Genomic DNA, 25,906 nt, shown 5'->3' on the forward strand with positions numbered 1-25,906 from the left:
GGGTCGGATTCAATAGCTTTCTCTGAATTTTGTGGGGTTAGCGGGGTTATATGATCTTGCTGATCTCTTGCCACGTTTGAGATCGGTACCCTAACCGAATATGGAGAGAAACTAGGCCAATGAGGGGGAGCTCTGTCGAGCAACCGTGCCAGAACGTACACTTTTGAAGTTGTCTCTATCACGACTGCTAGACATGGTTAAGCATGCAGTTTTGATCTGGACTGGGCTACTCAAGGATACCTAATATTTGGTAACGGGCGTGGCGCCCGAGTGAGATGTGGTGTTTGGAAAAGAAATCTATTTGTGGGAAGTGGTTTATGGAGGCACGTTACATGTCAAATTTGACCTTTATTTTCGATTTTAAGCTTCAGGCAGTGTATAAGTCCAGCAGTGAGCTGCCTACTGGCCCGGCTGAAAAACATTTCATTCGCTAATACCTGCTGTTCAATAATAATTATCATGGGTGGATTGAGCCCTATGCACGTAAAAAGAGAATTCTCTTACCCTACCTGTGACAATATGTCCTAGCCCCCCCCAGATATATCTCCATCTACACAATACGTTATGACTCCACGCTACTTTCAAGTTGAGGACCCCCAGAATTGGAGCCCTTTGAATTATATACATCATTCAACCCGCCCTTCCTCTTCCGCGAAATATGGCCTTAAGTTCGCGAGCAGAAAATCCCTCCCCGAGGTTACTGCGCGAATCCATGGTCAAAATGTCCTTCAATGGATTATTGCACTTAGATTCCTAGCTGGTTCGCAATCGCCGGAGTTACACCGCCACTACGCGAAGAAGCAATTAGCAGTTCTTCACAGCGTAAGTCCTATCACGAAATCGAAAACGATAATGCCACTACGGAATCTGCTGGTACCGAGGCCGAGACAGGGTATTGGAATTGTCACCGCTTTTCAAGTGGAATGATTACCGAGTCGGTCTCGAAGTCGGCAGGCAGATAAAGGATCCCCACCACCCTAACTAACATAGTCTTTCGCTAACCACATACTGTACAGAGTAGGAAAAAGTTTTCCAGGTGGTATGCGCGAAACTTTGAAGTCGCTATCAAAAGATCTGCCCGGGCAAAGTTAGATGTGCTTGACAACGGCGGACCCAATCATGAAAAGTCCTCTTCATCATTTAGTCAGGCTCTACGTCCCAACCTAGAAGGAGAAGGAAAGGAAGAAAAAGGAAACGACGATAACAACCACCAGGACGAGGACCACCCGGACCCCGAGGACGAGGATGACGAGGATCACGAGGACGAGGATGACGAGGACCACGAGGGGAACGAGGAGGACGAGGACCACGAACACCACGAACACCACGGGGAGGAGGATAAGGAGGACGAGGTGGGTGAGGGCAATGGCAAGGCCTAATTTTCACAGTTATATTGTTTAAACATTTGCATAATTGTTTGTCTTACACAATTATCGGTTTGATGCACATTTCTATTGTGTAAGCTGGGAGATAGTTATGTAAATAATTGTGTACTATTTACACAATTATTTTCGACCTGAAATAACTATCTGCTATTTACACAACCATGTATCTTCGACAAATAATTGTGTACAGCGGTAGGTAATAAGTGATGGAACGGCCTGAGACAACAGTGATACCTGTTCTGGGTAAAACGCCACCAACATACACTGTTTTTAGGTATAACTGTATCTCAGGGCGTTCCATTACTTATTACCCATCGCTGTACTATTTACACAATTAACTTGCCAAATTAGGTAATATTTCAGTTTTGCAATAATAATTTAATTGTGCACCGCACATTTAAATTGTGTAAGCTCACGACAGGTAAAGTTACACAACTCTATTGTTTAATATTTACAAAATTCTCCAGTGTAATTTTACGCAATTTATTTTGTACCTTGGTTAAGGGCAGGAATGAGTGGTTGAGTGATGTTGAAGGGCCCCCCCGATGCCTTCAATTATACAATTATATCTTCCTTTTCCATGCACCCGCTCCTCAAAATTTCCCCTCTGTACTACTTAATCGCCTTTGAGACCTGCACAATTCCACGAACAAGTATGATTTCATAGGTAGTGGCACCAGTTTACTGACCAGAAATCCAAACCGCCAGCAGAAACGGCTGCGATCCTCAGCCCCAGCCGAAAAAAGGTGGACGCCTACGAAACGAAATGTTACAAGAGACCATCAGTACCGACGTAGTACTACGAATGGGCAGCAGAAAGAATCGGCCCAGTGAAGGAAGAGGTTTCTCACGGCTCGAGGCCATGAAAATGTACTTCTAGACGGAGGGCTTCTCCCGGTCCTCATCAATCAATCACACAATTCATCAAGGCCTAAGCCCATCCCCAACCCTCTTACCGGAGGCGCTGGCGCATCATCTCTCAAACCTTTGGTGAAATACCTTCTCCAGTAACATTTGGGTTATCGTCGTTAAAGGATTGCTTTCGGAGGTTGTGGGCATAGGGAAAGCTGATTGGCCTCCGCCAGGGCGCCGCGGGAACCTGATGCTCCAGATCACTGCACCGGTACTGTGAAATATGCTTCTTGGAAATCAGGTCAACCGGTACAAAAATGGTATCGAAAACCAACCTCGGGGTATTCTACACCAAAACACCGCAAGCTAGGCATGAGGTATTACACACCTTTACTCTTCTTAAACGGCCAGCAACAAACGGCAACGCACTAGTGAAGGGGTTCTGGTCAAACTACGGCCGTACCGTAGTTCCTCATAGACTGTCGTGGATAGCAACATCTAAACCAACGCACTGCATAGCACAATCCAACGTTCATTTGTCACCGCCAACGTTCCAGCCTCCCTATCCGGCCTCCTTCTGTAGACCCGTCCCAAATCTGCAGTGATTGATCAAGGGTTGCCTAATTACCCATCTGGGCGGAGTGTTTGCCGCATCTTATTGCCGTGTTCGTATCGCATCTTGGAGCACGGACATCCAAAGCCAGCCAGACTTCGAGCTGGATGGCTACATGTATACGTAGGGCACGTTTGTGCCTAGAACACAGAAGCTCGTCGGCTTGGCGCAGAGTGATAATCAATGATCGCAAAGCACGCAACACCTAGTCATCTTGAGATTATAATCTTTTGAAGAGCCATTAGGCCAGTCTATGTACGAACTCATCTTCAGCCTTGTCTACCTATATTATAGTCTTAGACTTGCAGATCTCTCCCTCTAAGCTAACCTAGGCTAGCACAACAGAAGCCCAAAGCCTTCAAGCCATCTCACCAAGTATAGCGCGAGAAAGTCCAGTATGAAGAAGAAAGACTATGAGATCATCTTAATCTCTATTTGGGCCCTCTCCTTGAATTGAAGAAAGCTGGCGGTAAACTAGGAAGCCAATGGTATTTTACTCAACATACGTACGTAGTTATAGCTTATCCCGTGTCTAGAGTTGGGTTGGAAAAAAACCAATGATACATATCTCACGATCTTGCTATAGTGTTTGTGCCAATCGGCCATTTCCAGTAGGAAAAGGCGGGCATGCAGCATGCTCCAAAATTCAAGAGACCTCTTTCAAAATACACATCTCCGTGATTTAAGGCATAACTAGAGAAATGTCGTTAGTATGCACCACACGTATGGTGTGCCACCCCAAGTTGCATTGACATATGCACTCAGATACAATACTCAGTTTATGCTTATTCTTTCAGATGTGCTATCACATATCCAGTCAGCTTCTTGTGATGTGAATCCTAATGAAAATTAAATCCCGCCTAAGTTCGTTTACTGCAACATACTTTGCCTATTCTCCCTTGCACAAGTGTATCCAATAATCGTCAGTATCCTCACGTGGTCATTTTTAAACTAATTTGAAGGTTCCTTGCGGTCTGCTTTAAGTGTTTAGGTATACCTGTAGGCATGAGAGTGGCACAGATACTGTAGCCCGACAGCTATCAGATACCAGCCCATCATGAGCCCACGAATGAGATAGAACGCCCGCGTTCAACGAAGGGGGCGGTTTACTATGGAATCACTATTCTTAGTTAGATCTCGGGGCTATATAGTACTAAACACCGAGACGACCGTTTAAGAGTCAGCTCTTGCCTTGTCCAAAGTGCGAATAGATCTCAGAATCTACCCAGACATGCACCCCAGAATTTGCTTCCGGGGAGCCGCGAACATATCCGCGACTAGGATCCTAGCGAACCCTTCCTAATAGTCTAATGATCAACAAACGTAAACGGGGAATGGAACGACAATTCCATCATTCTCAACCACCGCTCCACAAGATGGATTCGCGAGAAAGCAAGAACCCGGAACGAGCTGGCTAAATAGAGACGATTTATATTATTATTTCGCCTCAACTATATTCGCCTAAACGCAATTCTTAAAAAATGCGGGGGAATTCCCCACAAAGGTCGAGATATCCGGACAAACCCCTGTAATCAACGGAATAGAGGGGCGGGGCATGGGGAGCTGCTTACTTGAATGGGGGAAATCTTTAAAAAAAAAAATTCGAACCTGAAATCTGGATGAACTAGTTGTGAATAGAAATAGAGGACATTGTCCTGTTCCCGGTTTTAGTTTGTAGGTTCTGTAGTTCCCAGGTTCAGCAACAATCAAGCGCGATGTCTCCACCTGCTACCGTGAACGCAAAATTCATTGATCTTGTCAAAAATGATCATACGCCATGGTACAAAAAACCGAATCTTCGAAGCCTATACATGTTTCTAGTTCCTGCGGCTATGGGGGTTGAATGGACGTCAGGCTTTGATGGATCTATCATGAATGGATTGCAGGCCGTTAATACCTGGGATTCCTGTATGTAAAACTAATTCAGTATATCTATTTAGGGAATAGCTACTAAACATACTATAAGACTTCAATCACCCCCGAGGAGCTATTCTAGGGATCATGAACTCAATATATTCGCTTGGAGCCTTGTCAATGATGCCTATTGTCCCCTGGGTCAACGACAGGTATGGACGTAGGATGTCTATCATTGTTGGAAGCATCATCATGGTAATTGGCGCGATATTACAAACGTGCTCAGTACACTGTAAGTTTTCCTCCGATTACAACTTCGTAAACACAGCTTTTAACATAAAAGAATAGTGGGAATGTTTCTTACTTCCCGCTTTGTGCTTGGAATGGGAATCCCATTTGCGTTATCAGGTAAGACACCAACCCTCAACCACGTCTGGAAATACTGACAAACAGCTTTGCTTGTGTTTTAGGAGGTTCGCAGCTTATTGGAGAACTGGCATACCATAAGGAACGCGCGGTGTTGACTTCAGCATTCAACGTAAGTTGGTGAGTATCTCTAAAAGCTTGCAATTAGTTAATGGTTGTTGATAATGTTTCATTCAGGTATATTGGGGGTATTATTGCAGCCGGTGTAACTTTGGGCACTTTCCAAATCCCCACTGGTACGTAGGAAAAAAAATTCTTTTCTAAACAGATGCTCATGCGGATCTCCTTTAGATTGGGCCTGGCGTATCCCCTCAGTCCTTCAAGTCGTGCCATCCGCATTCCAGCTTTGTTTTATCTGGTAAGCTCCCCCAAACCCTTAACCGGGTACTTTGAAACTAAACCTTTACCTAGGGGTGTCCCCGAGAGCCCCAGATGGCTGGTTTCCAAGGACCGCGCAAAGGAGGCATATGACATCCTCGTGAAATACCACGGCGAAGGCGACCCAAACAATGAATTCGTCAAAGCCGAATACGCCGAGATGATAGCCACCATCCAAATGGACATGGAGCAAAAAAACCATACCTGGGGCGAACTCATCTCCACCAAGGCAAACATCAAACGATGTGCTCTTGTCGCCTTCATTGGAACCTTTAGTCAGTGGAGTGGCAACGGCCTGGTTTCGTATTATCTTGCCCGTGTCCTAGAGACCGTAGGGATCACATCAAAAAGAACTCAGAACAAGGTTAATCTGGGGTTGAATTGCTGGAATTTGGTGACAGGGTTTTTGGCCAGTTATCTAGTCAGTCTGACACCTAGAAGGGTTATGTATCTGACCAGTGTGACTGGGATGTTTATTACCTTTGCGGCGTGGACTGGAGCGAGTGCGAGTTTTGCGGACACTCACGATACGAGGGCCGCTTCCGCAGTTGTTGCTATGATTTTCCTTTACTGTGAGCTTTCCTTAACATCGATCCCCTGCGGTGCCGGTATCTAACATCCACATCCAGATCCATTCTACAATGGTGCCCCACTAACGTAAGTATCCGCATTCTCTAAATAACTCATATCAACGCCTACTAACAACTCAAAGATACACTTACACAATCGAGCTCTTCCCCTTCAGCATGAGAGCAAAGGGCACAGTTGTCGTCCAAACATTCTCCCGCTTCGCCTCTTTCTTCAACCAATTCGTCAACCCTATCGGTCTTGCCGCAATCGGTTGGAAATACTACATCGTGTATACCGTCTGGCTCTTCGTTGAAGGACTTGGTAAGCAATCTACCCCTCTTTCAACATCAGAATCAATGCTAATCTGGAAAAGTTATATTTTTTACTTTCCCAGAAACAAAGGATAAAAGTTTGGAAGATCTCGCTTTCAGTAGGCCCACACCCACCTTTTGAGATTCCTGATCCGAGGATCTGCTGACGATGAGTAGTATTCGAGGGTGTTGAAAAATCAGCAGAGCAGACAAAAAGGTCGAACATCCAGAAGGACCAGATCGAAAGTACGACGGTCGAGTTTCCGGAGAAGGTATGAACAGTCACAGTATTTTTATCCCAAAGGACGATTACTCAAGTTTCCACGGAGGGGAAAGGAGAGAAAGCTGGGTCTCTTTTATGTAAAATAGTACACTTGAACACATGCCAAGATACCCTCGCACACTACATAAGTCCAGTGAAACGTAATAATCTGCCCTGAAGACTTCTTAGCCTACCCGCCATCTACCAAGAGTACCAAATCTATCGAAACAATACTCTATTTTTAAGTATCATTAGTGCACTTATGTTCCCACGTGCTTTATCTATAAAGCCCTTGATTTCTGTGGTTTGTCTACAGACGAGTGATAATCTATGCTCTCTCGATAGGGCAAGAAGGCACTCTGTCGTAGTTAAAGTACATACACTTTATGCCGCAAAGCGGTTGAGTGGTGCGGGGAAAATGCCGATGTTTTGCAATTCTATCATAACCTAATACGTCAGGCTACTTTTTGAAGATCTAGCTAATCTACATATGTACGATATGAGATAATGTGACTGAGTTTTCTTCCTTCTTATCCTCTACTGTGTGAGTTTGAAAGGTTCCCAAATAAAAGCAATGCCAGAACAATAGAACAAATGGTTCAAGAAAAACGGCGACAGGAATACCGGCAAAAAAATGCAAAAGAGGAAAAATAAGAGACCACTAAAGACAAAGCATATCCAACACCCCTAAATCCGTAAGTAATTTATGTATTATACACAATGAACCAAGTCCAGTCAATGCGTGGTTAAGGAATATAGATCCTGCTAAACCCCTCTAAGGGGCTTCTACAGGTAACACAATTCGCGAAATTATTCAACGCCAAGCACACCCTACAATCCTCACACAGCGCTAGACACCTACACGGCCAAACCAGAATTGTCCGTGGGGCGCTTTGACACACCACACATTGTGGACCTCCTGTTCCTTCATCATCCTCTTCGTCATGATCATGCGCATGAGTCTCGCGGCGGCGATGTAGCAGTACGGACTCTAGTGTTGTCTCCTCATTCTGTCCCGGATGTAGCAGCGCGCGATCTGCCTCGAGTGTGAGCTCGTACCCACTACGAGTGAGTATTTGAGATGATGTTAGATGGCGAGCCATAACGCGGGCCTGATCTCGTTGTTCCGGGGTTTGGGGGTCGAGAAGAGTGGCGAGCTCGTGAGGGGTATTAAAAATCTCACCGAAGGTAGGAGGATGATTGTGGTGGTTTTGGCGGCGGTGTGGAGAGCGTTGGGTAGGCGTGGTTTGACCTGAGGCACATTCGGATTCGGACTCCCATTCAGAATCGGTCAACATTATAGTGCTGCGGTCATCCTCGTCGTCAGAGTAGCCACTAGTAGTTGAGGCGTCATCGCCGAAGTTGCCCCCAGGGGTGTAGTCCCCTGATTCGTCGATTTCGCCCCAAAGACCGCCCCGAAGAAAGCGGCTGTACAACGAACTGCTCTCTTCTGATTCCGGTTCATTCTCGGACAACTCCTCTCCGCCTACCAGTTCTATCCCTACCGCTGGTTCCCTGCGCTGCCTCCCAAGGGCACGGTATACCCAACTCGTAGTAAACCTAACTAATACGACCCCGGCACCTCTTACCATCTCACCCGCACCGCTCCATTTTCCACCATTTGCGGTCTTTTGAGAACCGATAAGGCCCTTGACATCCTTTCTCTCCCTTGCGTAAGGTCCTTCTCCCTTTCCGGTTTCTATCATTCCTACGCTACCGGAACCTCGGACACCTGCGACTCCCATTCGGCGCTGACTATCCAACATTTTTGCTTTTTGGGATTCGAGCCATGTCCAGGCAGGAAGCTGGACACCGCGACCCTCATTGAGATAGGTTGCCTCCGACGCAGCAGTCAAGCACATGAACCCTAGCTTCAAAAGTGTTGTATAAAAGTCCTCCGCCATGTTGATACTGACCGATCTAAGGGTCAGGTTTGCTCGGAGATTATCGAAGCCTAACTTGAAGCTTGGACGTGCCGGAGACGGGGGTGGTGGGAACAGGGAGGACAGGGTCAGTGCAAAAGCATATATGACTGCACAGAAGGCGATTCCAGTAAAAATAAGAAGGTGGGGAATAAACCCAACGACACAGACTGTTGGGAAGTCAAGGACTCCACTGGAGCCGCCGCGGTGGAGTGCATATGCGAAGCCAACGAGAAAAGCAATTCCGAAGACTCCGGTAGAGAGAAGGCGATAACGGGATTGAAGGTTGAAGATTCCGAGAACATGGGAAGTGAGATGGCCAAGCGCTGAGATGAGGGCAATATAGAGAACCTCTGGAGCGACATTTTTCCCGCTATAAATTTTGATGCGCTGTTCTTCTTCTTGCTTTAATTCTGATTTCTCTTCTTCGGACTTTGTAACCTTCGGGATTGTCCAACCCTCCATTACTTCTTCCCCTTCGGTGATAAGTGGTCGAATCACGAAAAGTCTCATCTTTGCCTGGGCTTCCGCCTCTGCAAACGCCAGCGAATGTTCCAACAACGTCATCCCTGTCTCGGCCGCCGGGACCCGTCCAGTCACCGCGCATGCAAATATCTCCACAAACTGGCTCAAACACAACGTCTCATACAATGGCCATAGCATATGTAAACTGCCCAGGGGAGGAGACAGCTCTTCCAAGTCCGGTCCGGCGTCCTCGGGCGGCGAAAGCCCGCGCCAAGCTGCAACTGTGCTACTCCACTCGTCATCAGGGAGCATCTTTACCGCCTGGCAAACTTGCGAGTCGGACATCCACCAGGTTCCAGCATGACCGACATGCCATAGAAGTCCGCCGCTCGAGTTCCCGTTTCTGTAGATGCTGCTAGACTGACAACGCATCGCGAGGAGAAGGTAGTAGGTGTGGTGTAGACACAGGAGGATAGGTATAATGCGCATCAGGAATCTTACCCTGAATGGGAGACGGAGGGGACGACGGAGTGAAGCATAGATCATTGTTCGGTTCAGCAATACTGCCTAGATGTGACACTATTAGCTCCGGAGGCCCGTCGCAAAAGCTCAAGAAAGCAAATTCCATCTTGTATGGAACAATCCGAAGCTTGAAAGCAGAGATGAATGCAGCATGGGAACACACCATAAACAAACAAACCACGGCCCATGGGCTTGTAATATATGTAAACACATTACCAACCCCCTTTGAACTCTCTGCCGCAGCCAGTATATCATCCTTCACCTTTACAGCTGCTTCACTCGCAGCTCCAATATTTGTTGTGTGTTGTGAATCCTGCGCGAAAACGCCCGCGTCGTCATCGAGATAGCCGAAACTCATTAAGTTGAGAAACTCGCGCTGGAAAGAGACTTGAACAGATTTCCAAAAGGTCGAAGTAACTTGAGCCGGTGGAATCGACTCCGTCGTAGCCGCCATGGTCTAGATGACTGATTTCCGGACTAACTTACTATCAAGTTGTTGGCCGAGCGACCAGCAAGAGTAGCAAGAGTAGAAGAGAAAGAGAGAATATTTGAAATCGGGGGGAGTGGAGCCAAGGGCCTGGTGGGAGGGTGCATGGCATGGCATGGCATGGATAGGTAGGGAAGGTACCAAGGTGTTATGCGTCCGTTGGCTTGGGTTAGTGCGGCTAAACCACTCCCGACAACCCTAGGGATGTTTACTGTTTACTAACGCGGGGAAACTGGGAGCGAGAAGGAGAAGGAATCTATGGTATGGAACTGCACTGCCTAAAAATTCAATCTCACTGTGCTGGTAAGTACATATAGTTACACTACCTAGGGTTAAGAGATTCAATTCGGGAATTCTGTGGTGGAAGAGCCTGTTCTATGGAACGATCCTGGTGGATCTGTCGCATTCTTCACATTTCTATGTGTCTCACAGCTTGATCTTGATCTCGCGATAATACGAATGCAGTTAAATATCGCTTACTCTGTTTATCTTCACTGATTGCTTGTATTTTGACAGGCTCGGCATGTAGATAATTGAGCTGTTCAGTAGAGTAGGCACTACATGTAGCTAGAGGATGCTGTGTATGTATGTATCGAATTAATAATCGTAAATCAACTATCACAGGCCTAGGACTTGTACTCACTCACGCTAGGAATGTTTTTTAAAGCTATGAATTAGGCCGGCGATACCACATGCCGATAGAATATCCTGGCTCATAGATATGAGCCACAGTAGAATGCCCAGTTGATGGATGGGGATCGGATTTAACACAAGGAGGACTTACTTAAGTACATCTGTTTAGTGGGATTTACTTTACCCAATTCAGAAACGCCACTCATTATTATTTTTGTTCCTTGATTCGACATCTATTAAAATAAATCTGTGCTACGAGTGTAACCTACATTCTCGATGTGCGTCCAAAAACACAGGGTTAACCCCCACCAATGTTTACACGGATCATTTTCATCATTGCCAGATGAGAGGCCCCGAACTTTAGAAATCTGCGTTTTGTTACCCTCATTTATGCCCATGAATAATCCGGTCCCATAACTTCATCCTCGATAACCATCAGCCATGTGCGTATACCGAAATGAATATTCGTATCAAAATCTGATAACCCTACAGCGTACCAATAGTTCCTTCTTCGTCCGGGTCGCTTTCCTCCCCCGAATTATAACCAAGATATCTCTCCAACTCTGCCACCTTCGCAATAGCCTTGTCCAGCTTCAAATCCGTATCAACCTCCATTTGGCCAAGTTCTATCGAAGTTTTGCGTCTTTTTGGCAGCCGATTCTCTGCCTCTAGCTGCAAAACATCCGCCTTCTTTCTCCTTATCTCTTTAAGATCTACATAGATCTTCAACATGGCTTTTTTTGCCTTTTTCCTCTTTCGTCGCCTTTTATCGTCCGAGTCTTCGAGACCTTCCTTGCGCGCGTTCTTTCCGGATTCCTTCTTTGCACTCTCTTCTTTCTTTGTATCCATGCTTTCCCCTTGTGTCATGAGCTTTTCCCGTTCTCGAATCTCAACCTCCTCATTCCGACGGAATATTGGCTCTACGGCATTGCAGTAATTGGAAATAATACGATGTTGTTCACGACGTTTGGGATCCGAGAGGTCGAATGACTCAAGTAGAAGATCTCTTGCAATTATGAATTCACTATGTGTGTTTGGACGCTTAAAGTTCTCAACTTCTTCTAGAGTATACTCGTTTAGCGGGCGACGATGAGGTGCTTGGGGAGGTGGTATTTCGGTTTCAGAGGATGAATGACGGGGAGTTTCGAGTCGGTTCATGGTACTTGTTGTTTTCTGGGTGAGGTAGTAATGAGACTATGTCTTTCTTTGAGAACAAACACTGTCATAGCAGTCAGCTATCCCAGCTCGCTTTGTGAGAGGAACAGCAGGGATTGGGAACAAACAGAGTTAGAGGCTTTTTAAGATATAAGGGAGCTTGTACCAGTATTCGCCTCTGAAGAGAACGATCAGTATCTTTTCGTAGTGCGAGTTTGGGCTCTGGAAAATACGCGTAGCATGTCGTAAGGTTAAGTGTGGGGTTGCAAGATCGAAGCTTGTCGAAGCTCTAAGCGGCGCGCGTACCTAATATCCCGCACGCGTTCCTCACAGGACGATGCTCCCAAGACGACGTTGCCAAGCTATGGTTTGATACTGGTACGTATAAGTACTAATTTTCAGCTTCAACTTCAAGAACATGCCGGCAGTTTTTAAGCTAGTTTCAATTATATCACTGGCGATTTCAGCACCCGTAATATTAGTATCTATATGGAAGCATTGAGTGGAAGGGTGCCATGGCCGATATCTTTTCTTGTGCTCGTCACTACATTACCGTCGAAATGCGTAAAATAATAAGGCTTGCAGTAGGCTTATCGCCAAAATAAGGCATGTTTGAGCGTTTTTTGACGAAAAATTGTGTCCTTAGCCTTTTCTCCATATAAGGCCTAAAATTTTGTAATCATTTGCCGAAAAAAAGGATTATATACATCTTTAGTTTAAGTGTTGTGAAATAATTTAAGCCTTTATACCAGATAAGTCTTTTTATCAAATAAGACTTTTTCGGCAAATAAGGTTTATATAAGATTTGTAATTTCCGATTTTACTAGCATTTCATCGGCTATCCTGCCTATATATTACCTCTAGCAAAGAAATTTCAGTTCTCCCATAGCTTAGTGGGTAGCATGAGGTACATTCTACCTACAATGCTCTAGGTTCAAATCCTCTCTTTTACTTTTTTGAACCACCAAGGACATAATCTTATCTGGAAAAAAAGTCTTATATTAGCCTTAAAAAATGCATAAGTCTTAAAATATGGAAAAAGTCTTATTTCGAAATAAGGCTTTTCGCCTATAGTTACTTGCAGTAGGCTTATTTACAAAAAAGGATTATATCAAATAAAAGCCTTATCTTAGGCTTATATAAGCGTCTCCTGAGCCTTCCGCAAGCTTTATTTTTTTTTACCCATTCCGACGTTAAAGTACCTTAGTAATGAAACCAGAATATAACCGAGTGACACACTGTGTCGCTAGCTCTTTGGCCTCTATCGCCCTAATTACCCCAGGACTGTGCCAAGCAGGAATGTGATCGAGTTTATAATTTTTATGGGCAACCGTGCTCGTATATATCTGCCACTTGTGTACCGGGTGTTGAGGGTAAGTGATCAGAATCTGATAAGCGAATGCTGCGGTGAATACATGTCAGATTCTGATCACTTTTCGCTACACCCTAGTATGGTGCGCCCAATCATAAAGGTAGTCAAAAAATTGGGGCGAGGTCGAGGTTGAATAACTTTCCAACGAAACAAATTATGAAAAATCCGGTTGGTAAAATTGAAGTACTAGTGATGAAGAAGAACTTTACCAACCAGATTTTTGATATCTCTCCTGGTTAAAAAGTTATTCAAGCTTGAAATTCGGTATTTTAGTATGTAAAAAGCGCCAAGACTAAACAAAGTGGAACAGTATTATACCCATTTATACCCTTAAAGAAGCAAACCTGATCAGGCCATGGCAGTGATGCAGCAGAAGGCTAGAAATGGGCCCTCTTATTGGCCCATGAGGCCATATTGCAGCCACAATTGTTCCACTTCTGTATCTTCCGTATGCCACCCCATCACCTTTAAGAGTGTGCGCACCATACCTACGGATTTTTTACTACGATGTATTAATCGGTCGCACGATTATTAGGTTAGCTGATGATTGGTATCTACTAGGTATTTGAAATACCCATCCGGGTGCTCTTATGACCGAGTTATCACCATACGTGTTTCCTCCTTAGTTTTTTTTTTTTTAAATCATTTCAATTTCTGTTTCTAGGTACACAATGATCGCGTAAAGTATAAACTATGGCGTAAAGAAACCTATCCCCTTTCCAAACTTATAACTCGCCCCCTAGTATAAAGCAAAAACAAAATTCCAAAAAAAAAAAAAAAAAAAATAAAATATAACAAAAGAAAGATAAACGCATATAGATAACAATGAACAATTTAGAGGGAGGGCTAGTTGCCTTTCCCTGTGAAATCCTTCTGGCCATTGGCCTTATGCTCTCAGTGAGACTTTACTAGGACGCGTAGACTGTGGGTATTGGGCCCATGAAAACTGCTGAAGACGTAGAGGAGGATGAGACTGAGCTGAGGGGGGATGAAGTTCCTGAGCCTGATTCGAGTGGTGAGGGTCCCCGGCTGACCGGGTAGCCTGTTCTGGTTTTAGTGATGTAGGCCCCTAGCTGGAGGGTAAGGGTGTGGTTGTCCCAGATTTCCTCAAGGGATTTAACTCCTTCTAAGGTTTGGGAGCGGGTGAGTGCAGAGGCGTTGCATTGTAGTATGGCATGGTCGGGGGTCTCGTCTTCGAGGCCACATTTCCGGCATTTGGGCGAGGTGTGTAGGTTGATCCAGGATTGCTGTGCTCGTAGATAGCTTTTCCCTGATCTTATTTGATGGATTCTTGTGGCGATGAACTTGTGAAGGTGTGTGAAGGGTAGGGGGGATGTATCTAATCTATATGTATAGTAGGTCGGGGTTGGGAAATGGGTACGCCAGTTATCCAGCAGTTGTTGCTTGGCTCTATGGGCCATCTTGCCTTGATCTACCCCTTCCTCGATTAGGGGGAGGAGCAGGGAGCAGAGGTGCTCAATAGGTGTATGTGCTACGCCTTTCTTCGCTCTGGAGTTCCATTTCTTTGGCGGGTTGGGTCGGCCTCTGAGGAGGGCGGTGTGTGAGGAGGTTCGGTCTCGGAGGGTGGTGGGGAAAGGGGGGTCTGTCCTTCCCGTTACTGGGTTTGCTAGTGGGGAAGCTCGGAGGATCCTAATGGCGAATTTGCACTTTAGGAAGTGAAGGTATAGTATTAGGGGGGGGGCTTTTGCTTCCGCCCATAGGACACGGTTATTAGTGGCTCTGAAGCAGCCTGTTGTCCATCTGAGGACTGCATTCCAGAAGGTATTCATTTCTCGGAGCGCTGACGTTGGGGTAAATACATTGGCTCCGTAAGTGAGCATGGGACGGATGGCGAGGAGGGCTACTTTCCTGCAATTTGCGGGTGATAGGCCTTTTCCTGCTGAGGAGAAGCGGTTGAGAATGCCAAAGGCTGCTCTTGCGGCCGCCGTTCTTCTGATGAAGTGGGCGTTGGGGTTAAAGTTGGGGGAGAGCCAATATCCGACCCATCGTACTATGGGGCTGGGCTGGAAGGCTTGGCCGTCCAGGAGTATTGGGAGGTGTGAGGTGGGGGACTTATCGCGTGGGGTTCTCCAGTGCATTAGCTCCGTCTTCCCCACCGAGAATGTAACGTTCTTAGGGGAGGCCAGAGCTGTAAGTTTATTATAGTGAGTCTGGAGTATGTCGATGTTTTCCCCGTATGATGGGGAGGCCACTGTAATGGCCAGGTCATCTACGTAGGAGAGTGAGATGCCGGGGGCGGGGTCATGTTGGTGGAGGAAGTTAATATAGATAAGGAAAAGAAGTGGTGATATTGGGGATCCTTGTGGGACTCCGACTTGGACGGCTGTGGGGATTTTGGGGGATCCTTTAAACAACAGCGTAATATAGCGGTCAGATAGGAAGGAGAGGACCCAGTTCGTGATGTAGGGGGGTGTATGTTTTGCTGAGAGGGTGGAGGCTAGGTGTTGTTTGAGGACATGGTCAAAGCCTCCTTTGATGTCTAGGAAGAGAGTGGAGACTTTGAGCTTAGCCAGCTGCATGGCTCTGGCCTCGTGTATGAGTGTGGTGACTGCGTCTCCAGTGGACAAGCCGCTGACTGACCCGCATTGGTGGTTGTGGAGGAGTCCTACGGCTTTCGCTATTACGGCCAGGCGGAGTGTTATTATTTTTTCCAGGATCTTGGAGAGGGTCTGGAGGAGGACGATTATGCGGTATGCGGCAGGGGAGGAGTAGTCCGGTTTGTTTGGTTTAGCGAGGATTACTCCATTGGCGGTTTTTAGGGAGAGTGGGTGGTATCCATGTTGGATGAGCGGGTTGAGGAGGGCGGGAATTATGCGGGGGTTGGCTCTATGGATACCTTTCCATACTGAATATGGGATGGTGTCTGGGCCGGGTGCAGAGAGGTTGGAGGTGGGGCCCAGTGCGGTTTGAACTTCATTGGGCGTGATGAGGGGGGTGTTCGGGAAGTGGATGGGGGAGGGGGAGGGGCCTTCTGGTCGAGGGGGAAAGAAGGCGTTGATGAGGTTATTGTTGAGGAGGGTTGGGGTGGGTGAGTTTGGGAGGGTGGGAATCTTATCTTCCGTCCTGTTGGCCATTTTCTTCAGTCTCCACACATCCTTTGTATCGGCGTTGGCGATGAAGGCGTTCCAGTGGTCTTGTTTTGCTTTCTTTATGGCATTGAAATAGGCGTTGCGCGCTGCCTTCATCTCTGAGGGGGGGGCTCTGCCTTTTCTGAATGCTCTGTGTATTGAGTGAAAAATGGTTCGGAGCTGGGAGAGGTCCGGGGTCCACCATTTCTTTGACCATTTTGAGATGGTTTTTGGGGGTGTATGTTGCTTGACCATGTCTGTGATGAGGGTAAGTGATTTATCGAACCAGTCATCCAGCATCGAGGGGGTGTCGCAGGAGGGGATGTGGGTGTTTTGGAGAGCGGGTGAGAGGAGGTTCCAGTTGGTTAGCGCCCAGTTTGGGGTGGTAAAGGGGGCGAAGTCTGAGTTTGGAAGGGCAAGTGAGATAGCTATGATCCTGTGGTCGGAGCCTGAGGAGTTGGAGAGGGGGAGCCATTTCCTGACAAGCGGCGTGGCTCTGTGGTTGGAGAAAGCTATATCGATGACTCCGTTTCTATGTGCTTGATTGAGGGAAATTCTCGTATAGGTTCCGGGGGTGTTGAGGATGGAGTAGCCTGCTCGACTGGCGGTGTCCATGTATGGTTGGGAGAGTCTAAGTTCTCTGGCTGAGAAGTTTCTGGCGGGGTCGGTTGCGGGGTTGTGGATGTTTAAGTCTCCGACAGTGATTGTCGGGTTGTCTGAGGTGGGTAGGATGGTGAGGGGGTGGATTGACCGGGACCCATCTCTGAGCTGTCTGTTATAGCAGTTTGTGAGTGTTATTGTGGTGTGTGTGTTGGGCCCAGTGTGGCAGAACAGGTTGACGGATATGATGTCTCCTCTATGGGAGGGGGGGCTTGCGAATGAGTTTTTCTGTAGGAAGTTGTTGTTTATGTAGGTGCAGACGGAGATTTTGTCGTCTGTGGAGGTGGGGGTAGGGTATATTGCTGTGAAGGCGGGGACCGCTAGAGGTTTCCCTTTGAATAGTGGGGTTTCTTGAATGGCGATCGCATGTGCTGTTTGTATCATAGGGATGGCGAAGAGGGAGATGAGAACATTATTGCTGTTGTTGCAGTTGTGTTGTATGATGCGTAGTGAATGGTTTTCTTTAGGCGTGGTGCTCATTGATTAAGCAGTTTGGGTGAATGGGGCAGCTGAGTGTAACGGAGCCATTTCAACTGTCTGGTGTATGAGTACACACAGGGCCCGGTTACATGCTGAGAGTTATTGTTAGAAGCCAGTTGCACGGTGATATGCAAGTACCGGCAGTGTGGTTAGCTACCAGCTGTTAGAGTAACTACATTCCGGGCGCTAGGAAGAGGATCTATTCATGGGAGCAATGACTGACGAGTCTATGCCTCGCCAGTGACTAGAAGACCGGCCAGAGTGAAGCTCTGATCGACCGGTGATCCTCTGTATCCTCGGTGCATTGTAAGTCCGCCGAAGGGCAGGGACTATGCTAGGGAAGTCTACAATAAGCGAAAGCTCTACAGCAATGATTAAGCTTACACCTGAGCGGCAGCTCATTCATGCAGGTCCTCAGTTGTGTGGCAACCAAGGCTGCAGGTGTTACAAAGGCTTTGACTAAGGGTGGTTGCCTTGGGTATCGGAAACACCTGCTGACGCTTAGAGAAAAGCGGGGTAGCGGTGGTATTGTTTCCGGTACTGAGGGAAGGCCCACCGGAACTTAGTAAAGGAGTTAGGAGCAGAGAACAGAGGCCTTCGGAGTATAAGTACTCAGGTTCATTCCCGCCCTTCAGTCCTATTCTCTCCAGTCTTCATCAGAAAGAAAAACCAAGTTCTTATCGGTAGCAGAGCCCTTAAAGATTATTGAGTTCTAGCGATAGTATCTTTGAATAATCTGCAACCTGATTGTCTATCTTGCACGGCCGTCTCTATTCTATACAAATCTATTTCTCTTAGAAAGGACCCCCGTTACAGATAATCTTTAAGGCTCAAATCACCTTCAGATTATTCTTCCTCTATACAAAATGTCCGCCCTCTCGGCTCCAGATGCACTCCTTCAGATTGAATGGCAGCCGGTGCCCCTCCAACTGGATGCCACCGGGCAGACACAGCTTGTCAAAAAACCCAGGACCGCTCTACAGACCTACATTCCTGGCTGTGAGCCTGCCTGGCAGGATACCGATGAGATCTCCGTCCAACAGTTCTTCACAGAGCTCCAGACCTACCTCCAACACAGCCTGCAGAATCAGTTGACCCGGGGCAGTCAGGCCCTACTCATTGTACAAGAGCGCCAGGCAGCACAGAATGCTCTGATGGCAGAGGCTCTTGAGTACATGAGGAGGGAGGTCAACTCTGTTCAGGAAGAACTTCGGAAGTATGTGGAGAGGGATGAGCTGAATGCCGATGCCATGGAGATTGAGTGGACAAACCCGGCTACTCCACCAGACTTTGTTGCCGAGATACAGAGAGCCCTTGATGAAGGAAGACTGGTGGTGGGGAGACCAGCAACTCCGGCACCAAATCCAGGCTCTAGGTCCTCGTCCAGGGCAGCCACCAGAACAATGCAGCGGAAGACCAGTCCCTTCGCAGCATTTCCGGTCCGATCCACTAGGAGAGTTATCCCTATTGTGCAGCCAGCGGTGGGGGCTTCACCTTTACCACCTAGCCGCTTCGGTGGAACACATCCACTCCTTGGAGGAGCTGACCGATCCTTTGACTATGAAGGAGAGTTCTTCCCAGGTGCAGGCCGTGGACCTCCCAGCCCACTAGCCAGGAACCCAGGAAGGTTCACCATGTCTGGGGCCGCGCAACCAGCGGCAACTTCACCACTGGCTAGCAACCCGGCACCAGTAGCACCTGTAGCCCCTCCTGCTCAGGCCGCCGCTCCCCCTCCAGCTCAGGCACAGGGAGGAAGTGGTGGAAATCAGAATGCTCCCTCTTCAGCTCAGGCACAGGGAGGAAGTGGTGGAAATCAGAATCCTCCACCTCCAGTAGCCCGCGCCCCCGCTCCAGGAGACTCAGACAGTTCTGACAGCTCCGATTCGGAACCAGAAGGTGGTGATAGAAGAGGCTGGCGGAGATATCTTAAGAAGAAGTTGGAAAAGCAGCAGAAGAATCTGTTGGCTATGATGTCCCAGCAGTTCCGATCCCCGGCCGCCTCTCCCCTTTCTACTTCCACCAGGGCTCGAGAACCAAAAGCACCACCACCTTCCAAGTTCCAGGGCAAGGCGGAGCAAGTGGAGACCTTTATCCGGCAATGTGAGAATGTCTTCTCCATTGAGAGTCTATCCTTTACCTCTGAGGAGGTTAAGATCCGATATGCAGGCAACTTGATGGAAGGAGAGGCAGCGATTCGATGGTATGAGGCATACCATAATTCAATCGATCAAGCCTCCGCCAACCGCCTTGCGGGAATACCGGTGCAGTTGGATCAGAGATGGAAGCGCTGGGATTCCTTTGTGGATGCTTTTAGAGCTGCCTTCGGTGAAGCCATCTCTAGAGATGATGCTGTAGCCCAATGGAATACCCTCACCCACACAGCTCGAGGAGGAATAGACCTCTTCCTGAATACTATTATTCAGCTGATGTGGAAGACTGGCTATGAGGGTCAGTTGGTGGATGATAAGATCCATAACTCCCTCCTCCCGGACCTAGGCATGAGTTGGGCTCTTTTTAATCCCAAGCCAAAGTCCTTGATGGAGCGGATAGCTGCTCTAAGAGAGTTAGGGCACACCCATGAGAGGTACCAAGGGATGGCAGCTGAGAAAGCGCACCCTCGGACCAAGAAAGATCCTCCCGCTCAGAAGGACCAGCAGCCTAAGAGGAAAAGAGAAGCTGCGAGCTCCTCCGGACCTCAGAAGACTCCCGGACCTAAGGATAAAGCGGTGGAACTGAAGGGTATCCCGGGGGATATTCTAGAAGAAAGAAGGAAAGCAGAAGTATGCTTGAAGGTATGACCTTTCGGTACTCCCTATTGGTAGAGTGCATAGACTGACTTGTGCAATAGTGCGGCAAGTCCAGACACAAATGGACCGATTGTTGGTCCAAGGAACCTACTGTTGTCCGAGTGGCAGCAGTGAGAGTACAAAAACGGAAAAGAGGGAATGGCAAGTCCAACTCTCAGAAGAAGGCTAAAGTGGCTGCTGTAGTAGCAGAAGATCCACTTGTTGTACTCCCGGAGGTTACAGAAGATTTTGTTTTTCAGCCTGAGCAAGACTCGGACAATGAAATCATCTGGTAGAAAAAGTGTCTGTTTTAGTCTATGTTTACTAGTTTTCTTTTATATGGGTTTTTGGTTTCTATGTTTCTCTTGAATAAATTATGATTGTGTTTCCGCCTATTTGATTGCTCCAAGCACTCTGAGGATGGGTTTAAGACCCGAAACAGCTGGTCTGTCAGTGCTCTACCAAAGTTACATTTTGCTACCAAGACACTTCCAAACCGCTGCTAAAAAGACTACTACACAATATATCTGCTATATTACCGCTTGGGAATAGAACCAAAGGATCTCTGATCTTAGTAGTGCCCGAAGCTATTAGCTATGTTGAAAAGACAAAGAGAAACAAGTTCAGAACCCGCTGTTAAGCAAAGAAGGTTGGAACAGAGGCTTCCCTCCTTACCAGTACATGGAAAAAGACCTATACTAAAGGCAGGACTGTCATGGACGGTCAAAGGAAAGGATGAAGGCGCCCAAGGGTCTTTTCTGTTTGACACCGGTTGTACAGGAGCTATCCTCAACCAGAGTTTTGTCAGGAAACATGGAATTCCCTTAGTGCGGCGGGATCAACCTCTGACAATGTTTGATGCTCAAGGAGATGTCATGATGGGAGGAGGCGAGTATTACACTCACCCGGTCCGCATGACTATGGGAGATCATAAAGAGACACTCCGATGGGAGGTGGCTACACTGGAAGAAGGAATGACCGGTTACCTGTCAATTAGTTGGGCTAGGAAGCATAACCCGGACATCAACTGGGAACTCAACACCATGAGCTGGAGGAGTGACTACTGCAAGCAGAATTGTCTCCCAGCGGCCACCAAGATTGAACTGATCTCTCCATACCAAATGTTAGAAGAAGAAGAGACAGTCTATCAATTGGTTGGTTCAGTATGGCATGATGAGGACGGAGGTGATATTGCCGAGAAAATACACCACCTATACCGGGATTGGGCTGATGTGTTCAGTCAAGAGAAGATTGAGGAAATGCCGCCGCATTCCCATAATGATCTGAAGATCAAACTCTTGCCTGGGACCGCTCCCCCATTTGGCCCGCTATACCCATGCTCCGCTCCAGAGTTGAAGGCCCTCCGAGAGTACCTGGACAAAGAGTTGTCTTCAGGAAAGATCTCTAGATCGAATAGCCCTGCTGCGGCACCCATACTGTTCATTCCTAAGAAGGACGGGACTTTGCGGATTTGTGTGGATTATAGAGGTTTGAACAAGGTCACTGTCAAGGACAAGTACCCGCTGCCTATCATGAGTGAGCTCAGAGACAGGTTGTTCAAGGCCAAGATCTTCACAAAGATAGACCTGAAGAATGGCTTCAATTTGATCAGGATAGCCGAAGGTGATGAGTGGAAAACCGCTTTCAGAACCCGCTATGGACTGTATCAGTACAATGTGATGCCATTTGGCCTATGCAATGCTCCCTCCGCTTTCCAGGCAATGATCAATGATGTGCTAAAGGAACTACTGGATGAAGGAGTAGTTGTCTATATCGATGACATCCTCATCTACTCGGAGACTGAGAAAGAGCATGAGCTATTGGTCAAGAAGGTACTACAGAAGCTTAGGGAAGCTAAGCTCTGTGCCTCGATCAATAAGACATCCTTCCATGTCCGAGAAGTAGAATACCTAGGCTATCATATCTCGGAACAAGGAGTATCTATGTCAGAAGACAAGGTGGAGGCAGTTAAGGAATGGCCGGTCCCTGAGAATATCAAGGCAGTACAGGCATTCCTCGGATTTGCAAACTTCTATCGCCGCTTTATTGAAGGCTTCAGTAAGGTTTGCAAACCACTAACTGACCTCCTGCAAAAAGACAAGAAATGGTATTGGACAGCAGCACATGAGCAGGCCTTTGAAGAACTCAAGAGGCTGTTTACAAGCGCTCCAATCCTCCTTCATTTTGACCCTAGTAGGAGAACGGTGGTCGAGACAGATGCCAGTGATTTTGCCAAGGGAGCGGTGCTCTCTCAGTATGGGGATGATGGGAAGCTACATCCGGTGGCATTCTATTCTAAGAAGTTCTCCCCTGCTGAGATCAACTATGACATTCATGATAAGGAAATGGGAGCTATTGTAGCCTCTTTCCGGGAATGGGAACACATGCTCAAATCTTGTGAGCAAGAGATCACGGTTTTTACAGACCACAAGAACTTGGAGTACTTTAATTCTACCAAGGTTCTCACTAGGCGGCAAGCTAGATGGTCCGAGGACCTAGCAGGCTACAATTTCAAAGTTGTCTACAGACCGGGAGAAAAGAATGGCAAGACTGATGTGCTATCTAGGCGCTGGGATCACCGCCTTGGAGAGGGAGGTGAAACTCTGCAGCCGGAGCCACAGATCTTTTTTAGGCCAGGTCAATTGGTTTTGGATCCTGCAAAGCTGGCGGCTGTCAGGGTGAATCAATTGCAGAATACATTCTTAGAGCGCCTATACACGGCTGCTAAAGAGGATAGTTTCTGGCAGGAACTGCACCGCTCCCTGGTTGAAAGGAAACCAAATTTGGACCAGAACTTGTCGGTCAAGAACGGTCTCATCTTCTACAAGAATAGATGGTATATACCCAAAGACAAGAAGCTTCAGATGGAAATACTGTCCGATACCCATGACTCTAAGGTGGCTGGTCATTTTGGCCAATTTAAGACACTAGAGCGGGTGAAAAATAACTTCTTTTGGCCCAACATGGATAAGGATGTTGAGGAATATGTCCGGAGCTGTGACAGCTGCCAGAGGAATAAGACCTCAAGACACAAGAAGTTTGGTATGCTCCAACCGTTGGAGATACCCTATCGGCCATGGACTTCCATCTCTATGGACTTTATTGTGGGACTACCGGAATCTAGTGGGTTTACAAAGATCTGGGTAATAGTGGACCGCTTTTCGAAGATGGCACACTACATCCCTCTTCCTACCCTCAATAAAACGGAAGATTTGGCTAAATTGTTCTTGAAGGAAGTTTGGAGACTCCATGGTTTGCCTGATGACATAGTCTCGGACAGAGATAGCAGGTTCATTTCTCACTTTTGGCAATCTCTCATGAGCCTCCTCAATGTGAAGCTGAAGATGTCCACATCTTTCCACCCCCAGACGGACGGTCAAACAGAAAGAGTTAATCAGACCCTGGAACATTACTTGCGGAGTTATTGTTCATATCAACAGGATGACTGGGCAGAACTCTTGCCTTTGGCAGAGTATGCTTATAACTCGGCGGTCTCTGAGTCTACCAAAGTATCGGCTTTTTATGCCAACTATGGATATGAACCCAGGACCAACTGGCCGGCCCCAAAGGAAGGAGTAGAATGGAACAATCCAGCAAGTGAGGTCATGATTTCTCAATGGGAATCTATCTGGCAGGCTATGAACGCCAGCTTGGGTAAAGCTAGATTAAGGATGGCCCGGTGGTATGATGCTCATGCCCTGGCACCACCTGAAATCAAGCCCGGAGATGAAGTTATGTTGGACCGGCGCAATGTGCAAACAAAGCGGCCTTTGGGAAAATTGGATCAGAAGAAGATGGGACCCTTTAAGGTCTTAGAAGCTATTGGTACCCGTGCCTACAAGCTCTCTCTTCCCCCCCAGATGGGAATCCACCCGGTCTTTCATGTCTCTCTCCTAGAACCCTACAGAGCACCGGTAGATCCTGAGAGAAGAGTTCCCCCACCGGAACCCGAAGAGGTTGAGGGAGAACAGAACTGGGTTGTCCGAGAGGTAGCTGATAGCCGGGTCAATAAGAAGAGAAGACGAGTGGAATATCTAGTGCTGTGGGAAGGTTATGAGAACGAGGATGCTACATGGGAACCTTGGGAGCATCTCAAGAAGAGTGCTGAAGAAGCCCTTCGGGATTTCCATATGAGGTATCCTAAGAAACCCAAGGACAAGCGGATTGTTGGGGTGTAGATTATTTCCTTTGGGTTTTCATTTCCTTGCATATCACGGAGTTTCTTGTCATATAGAATGGTAATAGAATGGTTATAGATCTCGGAGACCAAGATCCTGGAAGAGGGGAGTGGTGTAACGGAGCCATTTCAACTGTCTGGTGTATGAGTACACACAGGGCCCGGTTACATGCTGAGAGTTATTGTTAGAAGCCAGTTGCACGGTGATATGCAAGTACCGGCAGTGTGGTTAGCTACCAGCTGTTAGAGTAACTACATTCCGGGCGCTAGGAAGAGGATCTATTCATGGGAGCAATGACTGACGAGTCTATGCCTCGCCAGTGACTAGAAGACCGGCCAGAGTGAAGCTCTGATCGACCGGTGATCCTCTGTATCCTCGGTGCATTGTAAGTCCGCCGAAGGGCAGGGACTATGCTAGGGAAGTCTACAATAAGCGAAAGCTCTACAGCAATGATTAAGCTTACACCTGAGCGGCAGCTCATTCATGCAGGTCCTCAGTTGTGTGGCAACCAAGGCTGCAGGTGTTACAAAGGCTTTGACTAAGGGTGGTTGCCTTGGGTATCGGAAACACCTGCTGACGCTTAGAGAAAAGCGGGGTAGCGGTGGTATTGTTTCCGGTACTGAGGGAAGGCCCACCGGAACTTAGTAAAGGAGTTAGGAGCAGAGAACAGAGGCCTTCGGAGTATAAGTACTCAGGTTCATTCCCGCCCTTCAGTCCTATTCTCTCCAGTCTTCATCAGAAAGAAAAACCAAGTTCTTATCGGTAGCAGAGCCCTTAAAGATTATTGAGTTCTAGCGATAGTATCTTTGAATAATCTGCAACCTGATTGTCTATCTTGCACGGCCGTCTCTATTCTATACAAATCTATTTCTCTTAGAAAGGACCCCCGTTACACTGAGTTGGCATCCGGCATGGGTGTTTCGGGTGATTCGGTGGTTGACTGGTTGGTGGCTGGGGCTGGGGTGGTTGGTGCGGCTGGTCTTTTGGGCTTGTTGTTCTCAATAAGGGCTGTAAGAGCTGGGCAGTTGTTGGACGTTGAGGCGTGGGCGCCATCGCAGTTTACGCATTTAGCACGTACTGCTGCGCAGCATCCGAGGTTATCATAGCGGCGGCCGTTGCAGTTGGCGGGGCAGGTGTGTTCCTGTTTGGTGTGGTTCTTTGCGCAGATGGGGCAAGTGTGGTGTTCTTGTTTGCAGCCTTGTTCAGGGTGTCCGAATTTGTAGCACTTCTTGCATTGTGTGATAGGAGAGGCGGACCACATGACTGTGCATTTGCGGGGTCTGGAGAGGATGCGGATTGAGGGGCCGATTAGAGCGGCGTCAGATGCTGAGACTGTAATTACGACGGTTGACGTTTTCCTACTGTTGCGTTCGGAATCGTTGGGGTGGAGGAAGCGAGTAGCGATCGGGGCGATGCCGGAGGCGAGGAGGAAGATCTCAGGGAACTTGGCATTTAGGTCCTCTTTTGTCTTGAGGTCGAATAGGGGGATTCCGTGGATGGCTATGT

At 47.5% G+C, this 25,906-nt stretch overlaps 7 protein-coding genes across 7 annotated transcripts; 4 read left to right on the plus strand and 3 right to left on the minus strand.

Moving 5' to 3' along the window:
* Positions 1-564: 564 nt before the first annotated feature.
* Positions 565-1,379, plus strand: H6S33_009755 (uncharacterized protein; the record flags this gene model as incomplete). The annotated part of the gene is made up of 2 exons (XM_044841185.1): positions 565-822; positions 1,017-1,379. The coding sequence occupies 2 exons, from the start codon at positions 565-567 to the stop codon at positions 1,377-1,379; spliced, it is 621 nt and encodes a 206-aa protein (XP_044698570.1).
* A 1,175-nt stretch (positions 1,380-2,554) lies between these two features.
* H6S33_009756 (uncharacterized protein) lies at positions 2,555-3,536 on the plus strand (the record flags this gene model as incomplete). The annotated part of the gene is made up of 5 exons (XM_044841187.1): positions 2,555-2,696; positions 3,096-3,105; positions 3,196-3,245; positions 3,329-3,356; positions 3,437-3,536. 5 exons carry the CDS (start codon positions 2,555-2,557, stop codon positions 3,534-3,536), a joined length of 330 nt encoding a protein of 109 aa, XP_044698571.1.
* Positions 3,537-4,565: 1,029 nt separating this feature from the next.
* Positions 4,566-6,667, plus strand: H6S33_009757 (uncharacterized protein; the record flags this gene model as incomplete). The annotated part of the gene is made up of 11 exons (XM_044841188.1): positions 4,566-4,758; positions 4,817-4,996; positions 5,053-5,112; positions 5,175-5,250; positions 5,308-5,366; positions 5,422-5,488; positions 5,542-6,080; positions 6,138-6,165; positions 6,221-6,399; positions 6,473-6,508; positions 6,567-6,667. The coding sequence occupies 11 exons, from the start codon at positions 4,566-4,568 to the stop codon at positions 6,665-6,667; spliced, it is 1,518 nt and encodes a 505-aa protein (XP_044698572.1).
* Positions 6,668-7,397: 730 nt separating this feature from the next.
* On the minus strand, positions 7,398-10,014 carry H6S33_009758 (uncharacterized protein; the record flags this gene model as incomplete). Its single annotated transcript, XM_044841189.1, has 2 exons — positions 7,398-9,605; positions 9,724-10,014. The coding sequence occupies 2 exons, from the start codon at positions 10,012-10,014 to the stop codon at positions 7,398-7,400; spliced, it is 2,499 nt and encodes an 832-aa protein (XP_044698573.1).
* A 1,152-nt stretch (positions 10,015-11,166) lies between these two features.
* Positions 11,167-11,838, minus strand: H6S33_009759 (uncharacterized protein; the record flags this gene model as incomplete). Its single annotated transcript, XM_044841190.1, has 1 exon — positions 11,167-11,838. The coding sequence occupies one exon, from the start codon at positions 11,836-11,838 to the stop codon at positions 11,167-11,169; it is 672 nt and encodes a 223-aa protein (XP_044698574.1).
* A 2,277-nt stretch (positions 11,839-14,115) lies between these two features.
* H6S33_009760 (uncharacterized protein) lies at positions 14,116-17,436 on the minus strand (the record flags this gene model as incomplete). Its single annotated transcript, XM_044841191.1, has 1 exon — positions 14,116-17,436. The coding sequence occupies one exon, from the start codon at positions 17,434-17,436 to the stop codon at positions 14,116-14,118; it is 3,321 nt and encodes a 1,106-aa protein (XP_044698575.1).
* Positions 17,437-20,818: 3,382 nt separating this feature from the next.
* On the plus strand, positions 20,819-24,400 carry H6S33_009761 (uncharacterized protein; the record flags this gene model as incomplete). Its single annotated transcript, XM_044841192.1, has 1 exon — positions 20,819-24,400. The coding sequence occupies one exon, from the start codon at positions 20,819-20,821 to the stop codon at positions 24,398-24,400; it is 3,582 nt and encodes a 1,193-aa protein (XP_044698576.1).
* Between the last annotated feature and the right edge of the window lie 1,506 nt (positions 24,401-25,906).

This window comes from Morchella sextelata, assembly GCF_020137385.1.
Source record: "Morchella sextelata strain SCLS chromosome Unknown scls_3, whole genome shotgun sequence".
Classification (NCBI taxonomy): Eukaryota; Fungi; Ascomycota; class Pezizomycetes; order Pezizales; family Morchellaceae; genus Morchella; species Morchella sextelata.